Below are 18315 nucleotides of genomic sequence, written 5' to 3' on the forward strand. Positions count from 1 at the left end.
AGGAAGAGTATTACATATCGGTGATCTCGAGGTCCGGATGAGGATCGGGATCAGTCCTTTTAAGGTTTTGCTCGAGACCCTTTTTGGTGTTTGGTTAACTGCCAACCTCACCACAGAAGAGAAGCCGAAACTCCCTCACAAGCCTCTGGGACCTGTTCGTTTGCTCATTACTTAACTTTTGCCCACCGATAATACTACTGCGTTGAGAATATACTTTTTGGTTGAAAAATACCTCTTGAGTAATTGAAATGGAAAAGGTTCATAAGTCTTAATGTACTGTTTTCTCGTATTCTGTGTAGCCCATTGCTCTAGAAATAATTTTTCTTTCATAACGTATCCGTAACAAGCGCTACGAGAACTCGTCGACAAAAATCTTTAGAAAAAGAGAAAAAGGAAATCCTCGATGAAACGAGAGTGGGCTAAAAAGGAGGGGAGAACCAGCTGTTAATAAGGTGGCGGTCAAGGGGTCCGCGTCGACCGTTGCAGATTCCGTTTTCGGACATGGACTTCACGACAGATGGCGAAATGCACGAGAACGAACGAACGATCGAACGAACGAAACCCCACCTCCCCCCGAAGAACGAAGTGAAGCGCATGAACATCGGCCACGTGACGGAAGGGCGAGAGAGTCGTACCGACGCCCGAACGAAATGAATCCGCTGTCTTGTTCCCTTTCCCTTTGCTTGTTTTTTAAACGTTCGTTCTCTGTCCAGGAGAGGTAACATGGCCAGCTGTAGGGCAAAAGGAGGGGACGTTTTCGGCAAATGTACGAGGGGGAAAAACGCGCACCCCGACACCACACTGCTTTGACCAATGTTGCAGGGAGGAGGTGGCGGGTGGTGGGAACTTGCAGAGCCCAGAATAATTACGACAGAAGATGACTCCTCAGGCGTGAGCTGGCGAATTGGGTGCTGCCATTGTTCCATTGGAAATTAGAGAAATTTCAAGAGTTGCAAATGTTTTTTTTTTTTTCACTTTTTTTCTGGGTTTTGAGGAGAAGGTGGGGGCACATTTGATTGTTCACCAGGGGCTAACTAAGCTTCAAAGGGGAACCCGAAAAATGATGCTCCGAATCAAATCGGATGGATGCGTCATTGGTTGCCCACAAATCTTTTTGCTTTCATTTCTGTGATTAGTAATTTCAGAGAAGATACTGGTCATTCTGTAGGACGGTTGTGCTAACTAGCGAGGCTGGAGATCTTGGTACCCCCACCTGATAAAAAGGACGGAGTCTAGCGAAATGACCGGTCCAAGCCATTTCAGATGTTCGGTCTGTCCATGCTTTCTCAGTTCAGCTGGTCGGTTCCTTAGTTCATGCCATGAACAAAAAAGAACAGGAAATGTCCATTATCAAAGTGAAAATTGGGTTATATAATCTATCGGGGAACGACCTAGCACCCGCGAGAGGAGAGACGGCGTCGAGAGAAATTTGAACATGGGCTAGGGACGAGCATAGGGATCGACATTATCGATTGCCCATATTTCGTTCGATGGAATACAAAAAATTTCCAGCCGAAGACAAAGCGATATTCCGATGTAGACTTATCATTAGGGGTGAGCGATTTCAAGGCCAGTTCCCAAATTTTTGGAACTTGAAACCTACCAGACATAATGTGAAACCTGAAACCTACCATATCATAGGTTCTAGCATTTGTACCAAGGTACACCTGTATTCTTAATTGAATGATTGCGATGAATTATCACTTTTAATTATCATCATTTGTTGCCAAAATTCAATGATCACAACTCATATTTAGATACACGAAAAATATAAATATCATCAGATGTCACGGAATACTGCAGGATTGCGCGGAGACATAGAAAAAGAAATACACAAAACTTATTTCAAATTCCAACAAGTGGAAATATGGAACCCGGAATCTTCCCGTCGAAACTGATTTCCCGATTTTCGAAATCTGGAACCAACCGGTTTTTCGATTTTCAATTCTATCTTGAAACCATCCTCATCTCTCCTTGGCATGCGATTCTCCTTTAATCGCTTGCGAGTCGTGTGCGACGAATGTGAGATTCTCATGTCGCCCACTCAAAATGCCAGAGAAGAGAGAGGGAGAAGAGAGATAGAGGGGACGAGGACTCCATGGGAGGGGTCAAGTTGGCCATGGTGGCAATTGTGGGAGGGGGGGGGGGGGGGGGGGAGGGGTGAGCTGGAGGGCTCGTGCAGAGGCCAGAAATGATGGTCACGTCGTGTCTGAGTGGACACACGCATTTGTCCCACATTGTATTTTTATATATGCTACACAAACATCAATCCCCGCCAACACAGCTCAGGCCGTCGTGACCTTTTCTTCTTCGTTTCACACCCCCACCCCCAAAATAATAATAATAATAATAATAATAATATAAGAGGGGGAAGCGAAAGCGAGGATCAGATTCAGGGACCCAGAACTTATATATGATCTTTGATATGACATGAATGATGCCACCACGCTCGCCCCTCGCCTTTTATTTTCTGGGAACCGTGGGGCGGGGGGGGGGGGGGGGGGGGAAACGGTACCGATTACCGTCACGCGCTCACGTGATCGTAACGTGTCGCCAGCCCCTCACGTGCCCGCTCCCTACATCGACACGGACAAAACCCCCACCAACTGGGCCCCTTCACTTGAATCGCAACTCCGGGCTATTTTTCTTTTCTTCTTCTTTTCTTTAACATTGACGACTCCGACACATCTGGGCTTGGTTGTTATCGGGTTTTGCAGCATTCAAGAGGGGGTCGAAATGCGGAAGAGAGGCGAGGTTTAGGCCGTCAATCAAAAGTGAGAACGTAATGCGCGTGGTCCCGGCTCGCGCGCCACGATTATCGTTCGATTACATCATACAAATACTGCCATGAGATTTTCGCGCCGGGGGGAAAAATTCTCTAATCCTGACCCGTTCGCTTACTGAAAAGACGCCTTCTAGCGACTGCAGATTCAACCTTCACGAGCCGACGACCTTGCAGCTTTAATTTGACCTTACCAACAAAACGCGAGTTGCCAATCTGTTTCGACATCAAATGGAAAAAAGGGTTGCACCACTACGAAATTCGGTGTCCAGCAAAAGAACAAAACATTAAACCTATAATTCGAGAGCAAGTAAAAAATACCTCAGTACTCAACGTCACGACAACTTGAAATTGTCAATTTTATACTGCATTAAAGGTAAAAATGCATGTGCTTTTATATTGATAAATCCTCATCCAGTACAGAATATACAGATCAATTTCATATCAGCTGGACTCTGTCACAGGTACGAAGAAACAGCAAAAGGGAGCAGGGTCAATACGGAGCAGTACTACGCACATGACAAGCAGAACATGCCATACCACGACCATAACCTTTGCTTGTCCACAGAATCAAGCCTGTAAGCAAAGCTCACACTATAGCTACAGCAGAGAAAACAATCTGGGGTTAATTATTAACCACCAGAGACGACAACTATGATCACCTCCACTGCAGTAACATAGTTACCATCCAATCCTTTTAAGGCGCGGGGTAGCTACCCAGCGGTCAGCTAAGCTATTGCCAAACGTGAGATATCAGCTCGAGCGGATGGCACACCACCAAAATTCCCCGATTTAATGAATAAGTACAATAAGATTCTGCTGGTAAAGTTAATTTGTATAGCTACAGCATAACCAGGCATGACAATTGCAAACATGATATCCACCAAACAAAGAGAAGCACATTTGCGAATGTTTACTAACCTATTTCTGGCACGTCATACACAAGCATTTAATCAAGAAAAGAGGTTCTCGTTCGCATCGCCACCCAGCCCTTAAACATGTTCAAAACACGAATGCAGTCAAGAAGTGATCTGATGAAGCATAGGTTTCAATAGGACGCGTTACCTTAACTAGAGAAAACCAAACAAAACACGCAAATGAGATACTCTCTTAATCAGTAAAATGAGCACTATCGCGTGGGAGTCCTCAGCCTCACACAACATATAGAATCGAGAGTGAGGTGCATCGGCTGAAATCTCGATATAAAAAGTCGATTAGGTGCTCAATGAGTGAACCAAATTTACAGAATATCAGGCAACTGTAGCTGTTTTCCTAATTAACAACAAAAATATCCTAGACGTCAACCTTCAATCCCTCACTATTCCAGACCTACAAGTACACCATATTGTGAACTAATATAACCACATTAAAGATGCTTTTCCAATATTATTCGCCTATATCTACCTCGCCATTCACCATAATATCTATAGAAGAGAAGCTCCTCGCACCATGCTTCACCTCCCACCGTGAGAGCTTGCAAATGCTGCATCTGTGCCTGCAATGCTCACAGAACTTCTATGAGAAAACAGTAACGGTAGGACCAGAAACCACTTCTACATCCAACCAACTTCCAATTCCACCATTGTCAAAACACAGAAACAAAGAAGGGAACTTTTACCACTTTAGCCAACAAGTGTACTATTTTCACTTAACCGGAATACGTGAAACAGAAACTAAGTGCTACCTAAATGTCAATCTCTTCCAAGTTTACCCTGCATGTGGATTGCTCCAACACAAGGAAAGAAAAATGAAACATATTACATCCCTTGTTTTATATGTGCTTCAATGTTATAGCCTCCTTCAGACCACGGTTAAATAAAATTACATGCTAAAATTATCATACTACTTTTTGTCAAGCACACGTTTAGGCATAAGATTATAGCCTAGTGATATATCATGAAATAGTAAAATGACTAACTCTGTGTTGGGTCATCACCAGAATGGATTTAGTACGCATTGCAAATGTATTATAAAACAGAACGAGCATGTAAAATTGCAGATTGGTTGGGAATGAACTATGTTAGTGTTTCTTATCCACTTCATGTGTTATTTAAAAAGAGCTCTATTGCAACATACACAGTAAATTTGATTTGACATCATATTTGTGTGGAGGCTTGGCTTCCACACCGACATATATCCAAACCAGTCTAGTTAACAAGTCCAACTTTATTGAAAGTATCTTCTTCCAATGTCAATTCCTTCATCACCAATTTTGCAATACTGCACTGTCATGTCACCTTCTCTTGATAAAATATAGCAAACACACAAAAGCAGAGCACAAGCAGATCCAGGCCTAGTGCGCAAAGGGCATCTGCTAAAGAATGGGGGAGGCAAGGAAATATGGAGTAATGAGTTACCTGAAAAAGAACTAATGTAATTCATTGATGCGCATTGACGTAATTTACTGAGCCCTGTTGACCGTACTGCCATATTAACCAAAGAACACAAAAATCAGGGCGTATCATAAAGTATCACTTTGCCTGTCTGCAATGACAGATTAGCTATAATCTAAGCATAATCAAACCACTTAATAGCTCAGACACTATTCTCTACCACATTTGACTGTTTCAAAAAATTTACCAGAAAGCGTCCGTTATATCAAACAAAATCTTTTGCATAGACCAAAGAAGAAAACTGTAACATTTCTTATTTGCTTTTTTGGTGCCGAATTTGATGGTGGAAAGCCCCATAGTCATCGAGTTTTATCTTGGTTAAGGTAGAAAAGCACACCAATCACCTTCTGTGATACATAAAGGACCCATTGTTTCTGTTGTATTACTTTACGCTTGAAAAGCCCAACAGTTTCTGATCCAATGAGGGACTTCACACAACATTACCTCACTGATTGTAGGTTTGCATGATATCATGAGTTCATGGCTCACTCACAATTTTGAAAACAATGGGACAACATCTATAACTGGTTAGAACTAGAGAGAGAGAGAGAGAGAGAGAGAGAGAGAGAGAGAGAGAGAGAGAGAGAGAGAGAAAGACCTGTGGATTCATATAGCCCACAGGTTGAGACAATGAAGCCTGCTGAACATACTGCGATTCAACAGAAAAATGTAAAGTCTAAGACAATATGACATCTATAGGCAGGGCAGAAAAACTGAGACTTTCATTTTGCAAACATGGCCCTAAAACATTTATCGTGTTTTAAAGAGAACAGACACTTCTGCACACCTGGACATTCTGACCAGGTTGACCTCCTGAAATATCCTTCCGAGCTGATCCATCTCCACCCCTTGCAGAACCTTTCGTATCGCCCTATAAAGAGATTAATATGCACAAACTTAGTGAATACAACAAAACCAATTAACCAAAAAAGCTAAGAATCCATAATACTTTAAAATAACAGACCTCTAACTGTTCCATTGCAGCCATCAACATGATCATCCCCCATTGAGACATTTATCCAAAGAGGAAGCATGCGTCAGTAAAAAGCATAAATAAAATGTGCAGAATCTAACGATGCAATAATTAATGACAGGAGATATCAATGTTTTAAGCCAAGAACAAAATCAGTTCCTTTTAACTTATTTCTTAAGCCAATAAAAACGGCATTACATATCAGCATGTTTTCGTTGCACAACACATTTTAATAATTTGACTTGAGGTAGCTCTAATAGAATGTTGAAAGCTAAACATGCTAAAGTACAATACAGAAGGATGCAACTGTCATTGTTAGCAAGAGATGTGGCTTTTACAACCCACTCACTAAGTAGTGGCTGCAATAAGAGGAAACCAACAGTATCTTTGAGCTACCGCAGAATGGAAAAAGAATCCATTTCACCATAAAACAAACAAAAGATAATTGTATCTACAGCCCCCACATCAGAGTAGTAGCTGCTCCACAACCTTCAGCACCATAAAGTACTCCGGAATATCACTAGCTATCCTCTAGTCAACTAAACTAAGGCTGTAACCGCCAACGTTCATGTAGAAAAAGTGCCATTTTTGCTAGACAACATAAGGCAGTGAAACTGCAGCTCTAGTCTCAGAAGTTTAGAACATAAACTAAAAGAGAGAAAGAGAAGGCAAAGAAAAGGAGAAGGGGCAATAACCGAACTAAAAGAAACTTGGACAGACAGTTTTTCCAGCCACCAATGACACTGCGCTGGAAACTAGACCTCAGCAAACTTGTACTTAAAAGGTTTATTTCCCTCAATCATCAAGTACTTTGATGGTCAGCCAAATAGGTATCACATAAACTGAAGCATTTATGTAGGTAAAAGGAGTAAACACATAGATAGGAAGCATAACTTACCTCTCTGTACCTAGCCAGGTATACCTTGAGCGGCTCAATATAGTCTTCAAACCCCAAGGTTGCCATCGCCCATAACAAGTCATCACCATTAATTGTCTTTCTCTTCTCTTTTTGGCACTTGTCACTTGCCCTAAAATGAACCCGAACAAAACAAAAGTACTGAGCAGGAATTTCTGTGACAAAGAACCCGGCCTACATCTATCTTTTCCACAAATTATAGAAAGAAAATCACGAACAACCCTATCTGTGTCACTTTCTCTACGCATTTTATCTTCGGTCCAGTTTCTCCAATAACTTTTCACCGAGGGAACCCATTTTGATGCGGAAATAAACACAGCAAAGTCAAAAATTGATTTTACTATATGAGCAATCCCAAAGAGAGAAGAAAACCCAGACACTAAACAGCAAAACAAATTCGACTTCCAACGACAGCGATCAGCATTCCACAAACCAAAGACTCTATCCCCGCGTAAACCACACTTAAAGCAGGAAGCCCGGCAGTGGACTGAAAGAACCAATGGTACCCACAATCTGCATAACCAATCCAAGCGAAACGAGATCCGATCCCAAGCAAAACAGAATCTGCAGCACGTACTCGCTGGTTATGAAGCTGATGAACTCAGAGACGCACTCCTGGACAGTGTCCTTGGCATCCTTGGCGATCTTCCCATTGTTCGGGAGCGCCTTCTTCATGATGCGGCTGATGTTTGCAATGGGCAGGTACCTGTCCTGCTCCCTCACACCACCCGACTGCGGGCTCTGCTCGCCGCCGCTCTCGTGGCTCCCACCGCCCAACGGACTCGCCGGTGCTTCCGCCATCTTATCAACAACCCAGTCTGCTCATAAAAGAAAAAAAAAATTTTGAATTAGAAAGAGCGAAACCCTACGGTCAGCCACGCTAACTACCAAAGGATAACTGCATACTCATCCCGACCAACAGAAATGGATGCACCCACATATTACAAAGACGCACAACAGTAGGTATCCGTGCTACATATCTAAACACGCACACCGCAAAACTGAGAGAGAGAACAGAACTAAAACTAACAAGAAATGAATCATCGGCATTCAGCGACTAAGGAATTCGAAGGGGAGAAAAAAAAGGGACACATCTACCCAAAAAGACCGCGGTCGATCGATCGATCAAGCGCCCGGCGGATCACCGGACGACCGACCAAGACCGGGAGGCGCGCATCGGAATTGAACATCCGCCGGCACCGATTCCGCCACGGCACGCCACGCACGCGAGGAACACGAGACCGGAGCAGAAATGGAAGCGGGCGGGCGGGCGGGGTGGGGGGGGGGGGGAAAAGGAAACCCTAATAAGAGGACCACGAGTTCCGCGCAGAGATAGAGAGAGAGAGAGAGAGAGAACAACGAACCTGGAAGAGAGGAAGGAGGAGGACGAGGAGGAAGATGAGGATTGAATTCGATTCGTATTTGGCGCGCGTCGCGTGTTGTTGCCTCCTTTTTTTTTTTTTTTGGTTTGTTATTATACGAGAGAAGAAGAAGATCTGACGACGGAGAAAAGAGGGAAGAAGCGCAGAGAGAGAGAGAGAGAGAGAGAGAAGAGAAGGGAGAGGAAGAAGATTGATTGAAGGAATGAATGGGATTGGATGAACTTTTTGCAGCCGCCTTTTTGAAGCAGAATGTATTTTCTCTCTTCCCCCTTTTCTCTTTTCTTGTGTTTTTTTTTTCGGTTGGAATTTATCGGCCGCCCCTCGGGTGGGTTTGTTTCGTGGGCCTAGATGGGCTCGCTTTAGCGGGCCCGAATTGGGCCTATCTCGGGCTCGCTCTAGCGGGCCCATTTAAATTCCGCGGATCGTAATTTTCAAAATGGCGCGCCGCCACGTTAACCCCCTTCGTTTAAACCGCGCCCGTCATCTGCAGGCTGCAATTTGGTCTCTCGAAATCCTCGAAATCTGGCAAGCTCGAGGAGGAGTTTGATCTCACACGATGTTCAGGCGAGTTACATGCGACATCGCCGCTTGTGATTGAGAGACAAGAACCTTTGTGGGGGGTCATTCGGTAGAACGCGGGACCGTGCGGTTCTACAAATATGCGCGAATGGGATGTCGGTGTTCGAACAATCTCGAGCACCGGACTGTTCTATTGTTTTCCTGTGTATTTCATTGTAACGTGAGAATTGGTTTCCATCCATTTTCGGTCCAACACGAGCTGGCGGAGTATCGGATGCACGAAAAACCAAGAAATCTCTCTAACGCAGTCTCGTTCAGGGCAATGATACCCCCAAGAGAGAGAGAGACAGAGAGAGAGAGAAAAGCAAGGTTAGCTACGATCTATGAAATCTTTGATTTGTGGATAGGTTCTTGTTACACTCATTTCGGTACAGAGCGTTCGTTCGTTCGTTCTTTCTTTCATCGCGATGGGGCTGTAATGCGCGTCTAATGATCCCGGCACGCGACATCATCGGATGATTGGTCGCTCCCTCCCGAGAATGGCTCTGGTTCTCAGCACTCATCCAAGAGATGAAGAGAGTTCCCGAAGAGATGACATGCGTCGATGATCGTTGAGGATCTCCATCTCAATCATTCTCTTGAAGTCAGTTGCTTCAATCCTCCAATTTCTGCTACGATGTCATGCTATTCCTCGGATCATCTGGAAAAATGGAAACTTTCCTGACGGCAGACCGAGAATTGTTCAGAACAGAATGTCGGAAATCCTTAATGGTAACACAGATCATAAGGCAAAAGCAAAATCATCGCAATTGTATGCCGCTCTTCCACTTTTGGAATCGATACATCCATTACTACGAGATCATTCTGCATGTTCCGCGTGAAATACAGATTAACCAGTGAAATACAGATTAACCAAAAGAAACCGGACACAGTCATGCATTTTTTTTTTTCTTATTCACTGAAAGAAAAGAGAACAAAAAAGACAGAAGTTTTCCTTCATTACTTGGCAATGAACAAAGCTTCTCTATGGTAGCACATGGGTAATATTTCCAAGGGATATGGCGGTAGCACCATACATACATACGGACATTTAAATAAAAACCGACTGAATTTTCATAATAATGATCGTGATCTTACTCGAGCTCACAGATGCAGGACACTGGGAGGCATTTTCTCTTGGCTTAGGAAGGCTCATGATGAATCCAATAAGTGCCCTTCCAACATTGCTTTCTCCATGATCTCCATCTGCTCGTCAAACACAGAAGCATCAGATCAGATGGATTCACGTAACACATGAAAGAAACATAAAGGCAAATGTAGTTTACCTGGATCATTCTCGTGATCATCCCTGGACCATCCTGGTTTCCAGCAGATAAAGGAGAAATGACGATAAGAATAATGACAGGAGCCAAATTTTTTTAATGAATCACGCTGTCAAAACATTCACAAACCTGAAACTGCTTCTCTTTCCAGGACACCTCTTTGTAGGTCCTTGATTCTAGTGATGCACGGTCACTTGGAACTAGAATTGTGTCCACATGCTGCAGAAGCCTCAAACTATCTGTGGCCACCGAAAGCCACATGAAACAATAATAACTATCGTCCCCCAACTACAGCTAGAAATAGTTCAAAGTTTGCATGAGATTAGACTGGTCTATGTTATAGTGAATGTACCCCTACTAGTCAGCCGTTTTTATCTAAATGGGTTATTATAACTACAAGGCTCCAGGAAAAATTCACACACTCAAATCTAATAAAGCAATTCAATTCAGAACACAAGCCATCAATGAATACAGCTTTCAATAGAAGCTAAAATGCCATCTCGGTATCCGACCAACCAACCATGCAAACTCACATTTTCGAATCATTGTAGAAATAAGGGTTTACTTCTAAATTCTAATTAAACCAAGAGATTTATGGCGCAGAAATCTGTAAAAGACAGAGCAGGCATAATACTATAGCTGGTGGCAAAAGAGCGAGATTTTACTTGTGATGAAGGCCTCTTCCCAAAGCTCATGCATTGACCACGAAGGTGCCACTTCTCGAAATGGAATTCCCTTGCTCAAGCATACTCTGCATGTCCCATCGACGTCAATGACGATGCTAGAAGTATAAGGGAATCAAGCTTTTTCTTTGCATTAAATTTGTCATCTAGAACAATGTCTCTAAATTGGGAGAACTTGATAATCATCAAGAGTGTGCACTAATTCAGCCTCCCTTAGTTTATAATCAACTAAACTAGGATAATACGTCTCTTTTTTCTGGCAACACAGCAATCGGTTGTTTTATGTAGATCAATGGCGGTGTATCCTCAAAAGGGAGTTCCACATGAGTGGTGGACTTACTCGATCACTAATTGCCTTAGAACACCAGGAAGGACGCCATCACTTACAGGAGCTGTCTGCACTTCCAAAGAGGAATAAATATTTGTCCCTGGATGCATACCTTTCCCATTGTCTTCACCATTGTCCTGAAAAGAGCATTTAGTCAGGCACTTAAAGCTGAAAAACAAACCATCAAACTGTAGATCCCCAGCTATGTAATTTTAAAATTTCTTCCCAATAAGTAAAACAAAGAATGGAAATTTAAGATCGCCATTTTTGCCGACTGTCATTGATTTGAAATGGACGAATAACTGAAACACTAGATATGTTATCTCAAATTAGTAAATCATAATTTTCTGAGTTTTAAGTGTCCATTTGCTGCAATAAGAGCCGCTGAGAGACATGAGATGAGAGTAACTATCTACAAGCATTGAAGCAGTAACTAGTGACTATTATCAAGAATGGCAAGATAATGAAGCATGACCAAGAACCTTCAGGGCAATTGAATTTCTATTAAAAATAATGCCTCCTTAGATGCTCACCTTGCGGCAGACGACGAAAAAGTTTGTTATAGTTCCTTCAAGTATATGATCACCATCATCTGACAGCAATAGCTCGGTCACAGAAGGAGGCCTCAACTGCTCCAGAGGCTTCCTGAGCCTGTCAACAAAATGAAACTGGTCTCAGATCCACAGGAACAAAAAAGGTTGTCGGAAACCAATACGAGGAACCCAGAGAGTTCTAACATGTGCTGGCCCGGCAGTGCTAAAGGTAGCTTATTAACAGGAGATTCTGAAAACACCACGTAAAGAATTCATCAAGAGTCGAACTGAAGTTTCGGTTACTCTTAGAAGAGCATAGCGATCAAAAACACATCAACCGGTGATACGTCCTAAAAGTTACAAATTTACCCTAGACATTTACACCCCTTTTTTATTTGAAGAAAAACAAAGACCAAAGATCATCGTAAATTTCTTATGGAGCTCGCAACCTAACCTTACCCAATCCGAATACTTTGCGGCAGCGACACTCCTCCCTCGTCCCACCAAAGCCAACCGTGCGCCGCTTTGCCCAGCACCAAACACAGGGGGAACATAAGCACTAACATGAACATGAACATCGAGAACATGATCGACCCTCTTTCGATCAACATGCACAGATTTCCTCGAACTCTCCAAATCCCCGCTAAGCAAAACCGTGATGGCCAATTCCCGTCCCATTTCTCCATCTCTCATGGCACGAGGCAACACCTTCCCCGTCGAGTCACTAACCAAATCCCGAATGCCCAGTTCCCACATCGACAGGGCCATCGATGACGCCGACGATGCATCCGCGGGCCAGCTTGATCCGAACAGAAGCCGCGGGTTCGAATGCAACAGGATCTTCGCAGAGTCGATCAGCCTGTTCAGATGCCTTCCCCAGAACAAGATGCAGGAACCATTGTTGTGAGTCCGGGTGGTCGTGTATGCACCTGACACAATTTTCCACAATGCCCCATAAGCAGAAACCCCATGCACAGCCGTGCACATGCAGAACCCACAGCTGATGACTCCGTTATGAATTCACTGTTTCTTCCAATTACAGCACACAAGAATTTGGCTGAGGAATTCGAGAGCCGCGAGCTCTGATGAAACGGGTCATCAAACTGTTCCGACAAGCTCAAATTCCATCCCGTTCTCGAAACCACAGACATGAAAAACAGCGAAAAAAGAAAGAAACACCGGACTCGACTTCTACCCAGAAAAAAAAGACAAGAAAAGGGTAAAGAGAAAACAGTACCCGTATGGGTTTCGAGAAAGGAAGCGACGGTGGGAGCATCGGAGGACTGAGAAATGACGCCATTGCTCAGCAGGAACCTGCAAGTCGACATGGTTTCGAGCTCCCCGCCTCTCGGAGAAGAAGACTGATGATAAACATATCAAGCACGCGGATCGAATGGGCGTTTTGAAGAAGAAGATGGGCCGTGGGCCATAAACTTTGAAGCCCAGGCCCATGAAGATTCACCACTTTCCCCAAAAAAAAAAATAAACAAACAGATAAATAAATAACTTCGTTTTTTTCCCGGAAAAAAATTGTATATGAACCGCCTTCGTGAATTTCTGTCGTCGTTGCTTGCAAAATGAGTTAATCACCCTTGCAATTTCTTTTTATGCTTCTCATTTAACTTATTGAAGAGATGAAATTAGCGGCAGAAATTCCTTTTTTAGCGAGCGAAATAGTTCGGTGTATGAGGAGCAGAAAAAACGACACAAATCCCCGTGCCTATAATTATGGTTATCGGCTGCTATTCGCTAACAACCGGCACTTGCCATGCTATGTATTGTTTTAACCATCATTCATCAATGACAATCATTTAGTTTTATGGATAATTTAGTTGTTGGTCGCTAGCCGTTAGTCGTTAGTCGTCAGTTACAGACATAACTAAACAAGCTCAATCTTTTTTTTCATCGATTTCTTCTCTTTCCGTTCTTTATTACATACTTCGTCAACTTAATGATCGAATCTAGTATCGATGGCAACTAGACCGGCCGATTTTCTTACTCCATCAAGAAGATTACATTAAGGACATCGCGGGACTTCCAAATCGAATTAACGTGTGCTTATTGACGACGCTCGATCTACAGAACCATGTTGACCAATCATCAAATCATCGACTGTCCGATATTATGTTTTGTCCGGAAAACTTCCTAATTTGACAAAAGTTAGCAGTGGACACGTTTTTCCCTTTTCTCCTCTTCTTTCTAAGAGCGTAATCTGAAGTAGCATCTAACTGGCCTTTCTTGGCATGAAGGTGAAGCATTAATACCAGAATCCACCACTAAATGCAGCAATATCTCCATAAACGGCAAAAGAAATCCGGCATCATTTACTGTTTTGCTTCCTAGGACTGTACTAGATTACCAAAACAGTTCTTGGCGACCAGTAGAAATGCATGCACGGTTTGTCTTGACTCTTGTATACAGATCATTATGGTCGAGGCTATCTGATTAGGAAGTGACAAGAGAGTTGCATCAGGCAAGCTGTGTCTCAATTTTATATGCCAATTACCTTATACAGATTACCCCAGAATGCTCTTTCCATGTATGCAATCATCGCCCCAACAGTCACCAATGCGAAGAACGCAAGATTGCACCCTTTCGGCACCTACAAAAACCCATTTTTCTTCGCCATCCGAAACAGCTCTCAAGAAACCAACACCATCAATCTTTAGCTACCATGGCTGCTGACTCTCTTCCCCCTCATTTGCGAAAGCTACTTCACGGGCTCTCCCTGGATGAGTTCTGCTGCTTCCATCGCGCCGACAGGCGGGTCTACTCTCGCCTAGTCGTCAACCTCAACCGGGACCTGAATCAGTCCGTGCAAGTGATGGCGCTCTTGATGTGGCTGGAGAGGGCGGGCCGCGACCAGACCCTCGTCACCACCGTCTTGAAATGGCCCGACAGCGTGCTCAACGCGCTGGCCGATGAAGCTGTCGAGTGCCTGATTTGCATGCAGAGGGATGAATTCCCACCCTCGTCGAGGACCAGCGAGATGTGCTTCACGCGGAACCTGACTAACCGTGAAATCGGACTCGGATTCTTTCATAAGCACCGCGTCGTGATTCTTCAGGGAATGAACAAGGTCATCAATGATGTTTGCGTATTGGCGTTTTTCGACATAATGCAAAAAATCGCGCAAAATAAGGCTAGGACAAGTAATGCCAATGCCAAGAGCAGTAACTTTGCAAACCCAAGTGAGCAAGGTTACGGCGATCAATCTGTATATCTGATACCGCCAGTTCCATACCAAGGCATGGGGGTCGGACCACCGAACGTACCATCATCATTCATCCCGCTCTTCAAAAATGGAGGGTTTCTAGATCTGCTGTTCAGCGAAAATTATGAACAAGAGGCGAAAATCTGGGACGACGATTGCTTCCTTGTCAAGCCGAGCGATTCCGCAATCCAAGACAACATCGAAATGCCACCTGATGAGCGGACCATATTCTTGACGTTCTCGAAGGGATATCCTATTCCGGAAAGTGAAGTTCGAGACTATTTCACTAGGTTAGCTCCCTCTCGATTATTTAGTTTCTATGGCAAAGCGGGTCAAATACTACTCTTTTTCAAGCTTAACCGATTTCGTGACTACAATTTACAATTCAATATCATCTTCAATCTGTCGACCATGTTGATTATTAAGTAGAGCTTTGAAAAACCGGGTCAACCAACAAGGTAATTAGGACAAAAATGAAGGACTACTAAACATTAAGGGTTGAAGCACAACTAAATTCTCTCTTCCCTTGATATAGGCGGTTTGGAAACTTCATCGAGGAGCTGCACATGCAAGAGGTGCCGCCGGAGGAACAAGCCTTGTATGCCCGTCTCGTGGTCCGTCCCGCTTCGGTCATAGACTCAATACTCGGCAGCAAGAGCAAGGCGAAATTCACCATCAACGGGAAGCATGTATGGGCGCGCAGATACGTGAGGAAGAACGTCAAGCAGCCGTTGCTGATTGCGCGCGAAGTTCCGTCGCCTCCAACACAACCATGAGTCATATTCATGGCTATTCATTGTTGTTGTAGCGTTTGAATGTATTTATTGCAATTCATCTCCGCCGTAGACATGGCATTTTGAACCTTGGTCATTTGGATTTTACAGCAAATATGGAGGATCTTATAAATATTTCTTATCTTTGCAAATGATTATTGTCATTCCTCTTCTACAAAAGCCAAAACGTCCTAAACATGGTAAATCATGTTAATGACATACTAAGACGAAGTCAATAAGCGAAGCATATACATGGTATTCATGTCGCAATAACCTAGTGAAGACTAGTGATATTGTTGCCATGAAAAAGGAGCTGTGTTATTGCAACCGTGTTCAATGACAATCCCCAGTTCTTTTATGTAGTCAAGCATGAATTATGCAATGAACCGTATAAATTTCACCGACAAAAGAACAGTTACGTGAAATTGTTGTTAAAAAACATAAAATAGCATCACCAAGTTATACTTATTTTGTCATCAGTAATCTGAACAACTCCATCCACATGAGTTTTCATTCTGAACATTTCCGCTTATGCTGATCTACTTCGTGATTTCGAACTTGAGTAGATGAGAACAGTCGGCCCGATTGCAGGAGTTTGTTGGTCAATGAGAACAAACATCACGCCTATAGAGAATAAAACTTGAGTGCTGATCAAATCCTGTATACGTGGATCTGTTCACAGAAACCGAACAGAATTGGAGAAAATTGTATTGTATTGATCTGATTTGTGTACATGTACATTGACCTATTTATAACGTAAAAAATGAGGAAAAAACAGGAAATAATATACAATATCAAATCGTCTCTCCAAATCACCCCCTCAAGCTAGTGGCCTATATATGTCAAGGACACCTAGCTTGCTCAGTAAATATGTATGTTGTCTTTGATATAGTGGTTTAGTGAAGATGTCTGCAGGTTGCTCTACAGTTCCAATTCCTTTTGTCACAATGATCCCTTCCTGAATCTTGTCCCGAACGAAATGACAATCAACTTCTATATGTTTTGTTCTCTCGTGGAAAACTAGATTTGCCGCTAGTTTGAGTGTGGCATCATTGTCACAAAACAGTTCACTCGATCCATCAACTTGTAATCCAAGGTCTGAGGGTAGTCCTCATAGCCAAACTATTTCGCAAACAGTCTTTGCCATTGCTCGATACTTTGATTCGGCTGATGATAATGATACGGTTGACTGTTTCTTCGTTTTCCATGAAATTAGTGATCTTCCCAATTTGACGCAAAAACCAGTGATAGATCTTCTGGTCATTAGGCACGTAGCATAGTCTATGTCACAATAAGCTGTCATCTTCATGTTACGGTCACGAGACAAAAATATACCGAGTCCTGGACATCCCGTCAAATATTTCACTACCTTTAATGCTGCATTCATATGGGACTGTTTCGGGTTATGCATGAACTAGCTAAGTATTTGCACTACATAACATATGTCAGGTCTTGTCATGGTAAGATATATCAATTTTCCAACAAGTTGTTGTTATCCGGATGGATCCTTAAGCAATGGATCTTTGATAGATGAAGATCAACTCTTAACATATTCATGTGTCGTCAGCTTGGCATTCTGTTCAATTGGTATAACAACTGGTTTACATCCTGACATTCATGCTTCTGAAACAATTTCCAAGATGAATTTTCGTTGACTAAGGTTGATTCCTTTGTCAGATCGAGCGATTTCAATCCCAAGAAACTATTTGGGAGGTCCCAAGTCCTTAATGTGGAACGTGGAGTGCAAATATTCTTTGAATTTCGCAACATGAGAATCATTATTTCCCATGATAAGTATATCATCAACATATATCAACAAATAAATTTTTGGAACGCTTAAATCCTACACTTGTAAGTGCAGCAGTGAACTTGGCATACCATTGCCTAGAAGCCTATTTAAGCCCATATAGGGATTTATGGAGACAGCATACTCGAGACTCTCCCTATCTGCATAAACCCTACGGAAGTTCTATATAAATTTCTTTATCCAGATCCCCATGAAGAAATGCATTGTGAACATTCATATGATGCAGTGGCCAATTACGAATGGCAACAATGGATAAGAAGGAACGTACAGTTATCTCTTTGGCAACAGGAGAAAAGGTTTCATGATAATCAAAACCTTCTCGTTGTGTGAATCCTTTAGCAACCAAATGAGCTTTGTAACGTTCAACAGAACCATCCACTTTGAATTTGATTTTGTATACCCATTTGTAGCCAATCGGCTTTCGATGTGGGGGTAATGAAACAATATCCCAAGTGTGATTTTCAATGAGGGCATTTAGTTCAGCTGCCATTGCATGTTGCCATTGAGGGTCATGTGGTGCTTCATGATATGAAGATGGCTCATGTTCTTCTAAAATGCAACTAACGCAACGCATATGTTCTAGCGAGAGTCTACTAAATGAGACATATGAAGATACCGAATGTTGTGTACCTGAAAAACTCAATGTAGAGCAGATGTAGTCTTTGGTCCATATAGGTGGACGAATATTTC

At 42.9% G+C, this 18315-nt stretch overlaps 3 protein-coding genes across 6 annotated transcripts; 1 reads left to right on the plus strand and 2 right to left on the minus strand.

Moving 5' to 3' along the window:
• Positions 1 to 3985: 3985 nt before the first annotated feature.
• LOC115673127 (nuclear transcription factor Y subunit B-1-like) lies at positions 3986 to 8662 on the minus strand. 3 transcript variants are annotated; one of them, XM_056308506.1, is made up of 7 exons: positions 8429 to 8662; positions 7642 to 7882; positions 7047 to 7176; positions 5963 to 6046; positions 5774 to 5824; positions 5140 to 5205; positions 3986 to 4277 (listed from the first exon to the last, which is right to left on the minus strand). In XM_056308506.1, the coding sequence occupies exons 2-6, from the start codon at positions 7863 to 7865 to the stop codon at positions 5161 to 5163; spliced, it is 534 nt and encodes a 177-aa protein (XP_056164481.1). In that variant the 5' UTR covers positions 7866 to 7882; positions 8429 to 8662; the 3' UTR covers positions 3986 to 4277; positions 5140 to 5160. The 3 variants fall into 3 exon arrangements, with proteins under 3 accessions (XP_056164481.1, XP_056164479.1, XP_056164480.1); XM_056308504.1 differs by having other exon boundaries at positions 5963 to 6038; positions 7033 to 7176; XM_056308505.1 differs by lacking the exon at positions 8429 to 8662 and adding an exon at positions 8163 to 8294 and having other exon boundaries at positions 5963 to 6038; positions 7033 to 7176.
• Positions 8663 to 9985: 1323 nt separating this feature from the next.
• LOC115673126 (uncharacterized) lies at positions 9986 to 13201 on the minus strand. Of its 2 annotated transcripts, XM_030595211.2 has the most exons (8): positions 13069 to 13201; positions 12286 to 12760; positions 11832 to 11949; positions 11311 to 11435; positions 10953 to 11038; positions 10417 to 10526; positions 10291 to 10323; positions 9986 to 10210 (listed from the first exon to the last, which is right to left on the minus strand). In XM_030595211.2, the coding sequence occupies exons 1-8, from the start codon at positions 13157 to 13159 to the stop codon at positions 10157 to 10159; spliced, it is 1092 nt and encodes a 363-aa protein (XP_030451071.1). In that variant the 5' UTR covers positions 13160 to 13201; the 3' UTR covers positions 9986 to 10156. The 2 variants fall into 2 exon arrangements, with proteins under 2 accessions (XP_030451071.1, XP_056164478.1); XM_056308503.1 differs by lacking the exons at positions 9986 to 10210; positions 10291 to 10323 and having other exon boundaries at positions 10417 to 10522.
• A 1304-nt stretch (positions 13202 to 14505) lies between these two features.
• Positions 14506 to 15821, plus strand: LOC115673148 (uncharacterized). The gene is made up of 2 exons (XM_030595233.1): positions 14506 to 15335; positions 15581 to 15821. Exons 1-2 carry the CDS (start codon positions 14506 to 14508, stop codon positions 15819 to 15821), a joined length of 1071 nt encoding a protein of 356 aa, XP_030451093.1.
• Positions 15822 to 18315: the final 2494 nt, after the last annotated feature.

The sequence above is a fragment of the Syzygium oleosum genome, unplaced genomic scaffold, assembly GCF_021117445.2.
Source record: "Syzygium oleosum isolate NSW1041296 unplaced genomic scaffold, Sole_v2.1 Sole_v2.02, whole genome shotgun sequence".
NCBI classification, from domain to species: domain Eukaryota; kingdom Viridiplantae; phylum Streptophyta; class Magnoliopsida; order Myrtales; family Myrtaceae; genus Syzygium; species Syzygium oleosum.

Bases quoted from the DNA above. Each gene is read 5' to 3' on its own strand.
- LOC115673126 (XM_030595211.2), bottom strand. From the start codon at position 13,159: ATGTCGACTTGCAGGTTCCTGCTGAGCAATGGCGTCATTTCTCAGTCC. The intron at 11,436-11,831 runs GTGAGCATCTAA...TGCTCTTTTCAG, and splicing joins TTTTCGTCGTCTGCCGCAAG to GACAATGGTGAAGACAATGG. The intron at 10,211-10,290 runs GTAAACTACATT...TTTGACGAGCAG, and splicing joins TGATCACGAGAATGATCCAG to ATGGAGATCATGGAGAAAGC.
- LOC115673148 (XM_030595233.1), top strand. From the start codon at position 14,506: ATGGCTGCTGACTCTCTTCCCCCTCATTTGCGAAAGCTACTTCACGGG. The intron at 15,336-15,580 runs GTTAGCTCCCTC...CCCTTGATATAG, and splicing joins GTTCGAGACTATTTCACTAG to GCGGTTTGGAAACTTCATCG.
- LOC115673127 (XM_056308504.1), bottom strand. From the start codon at position 7,865: ATGGCGGAAGCACCGGCGAGTCCGTTGGGCGGTGGGAGCCACGAGAGC. The intron at 6,039-7,032 runs CTATCTATGTGT...ATAGGGCGATAC, and splicing joins AGAGAGGTAAGTTATGCTTC to GAAAGGTTCTGCAAGGGGTG. The intron at 5,825-5,962 runs GTGTGCAGAAGT...GTTGAATCGCAG, and splicing joins AACCTGGTCAGAATGTCCAG to TATGTTCAGCAGGCTTCATT.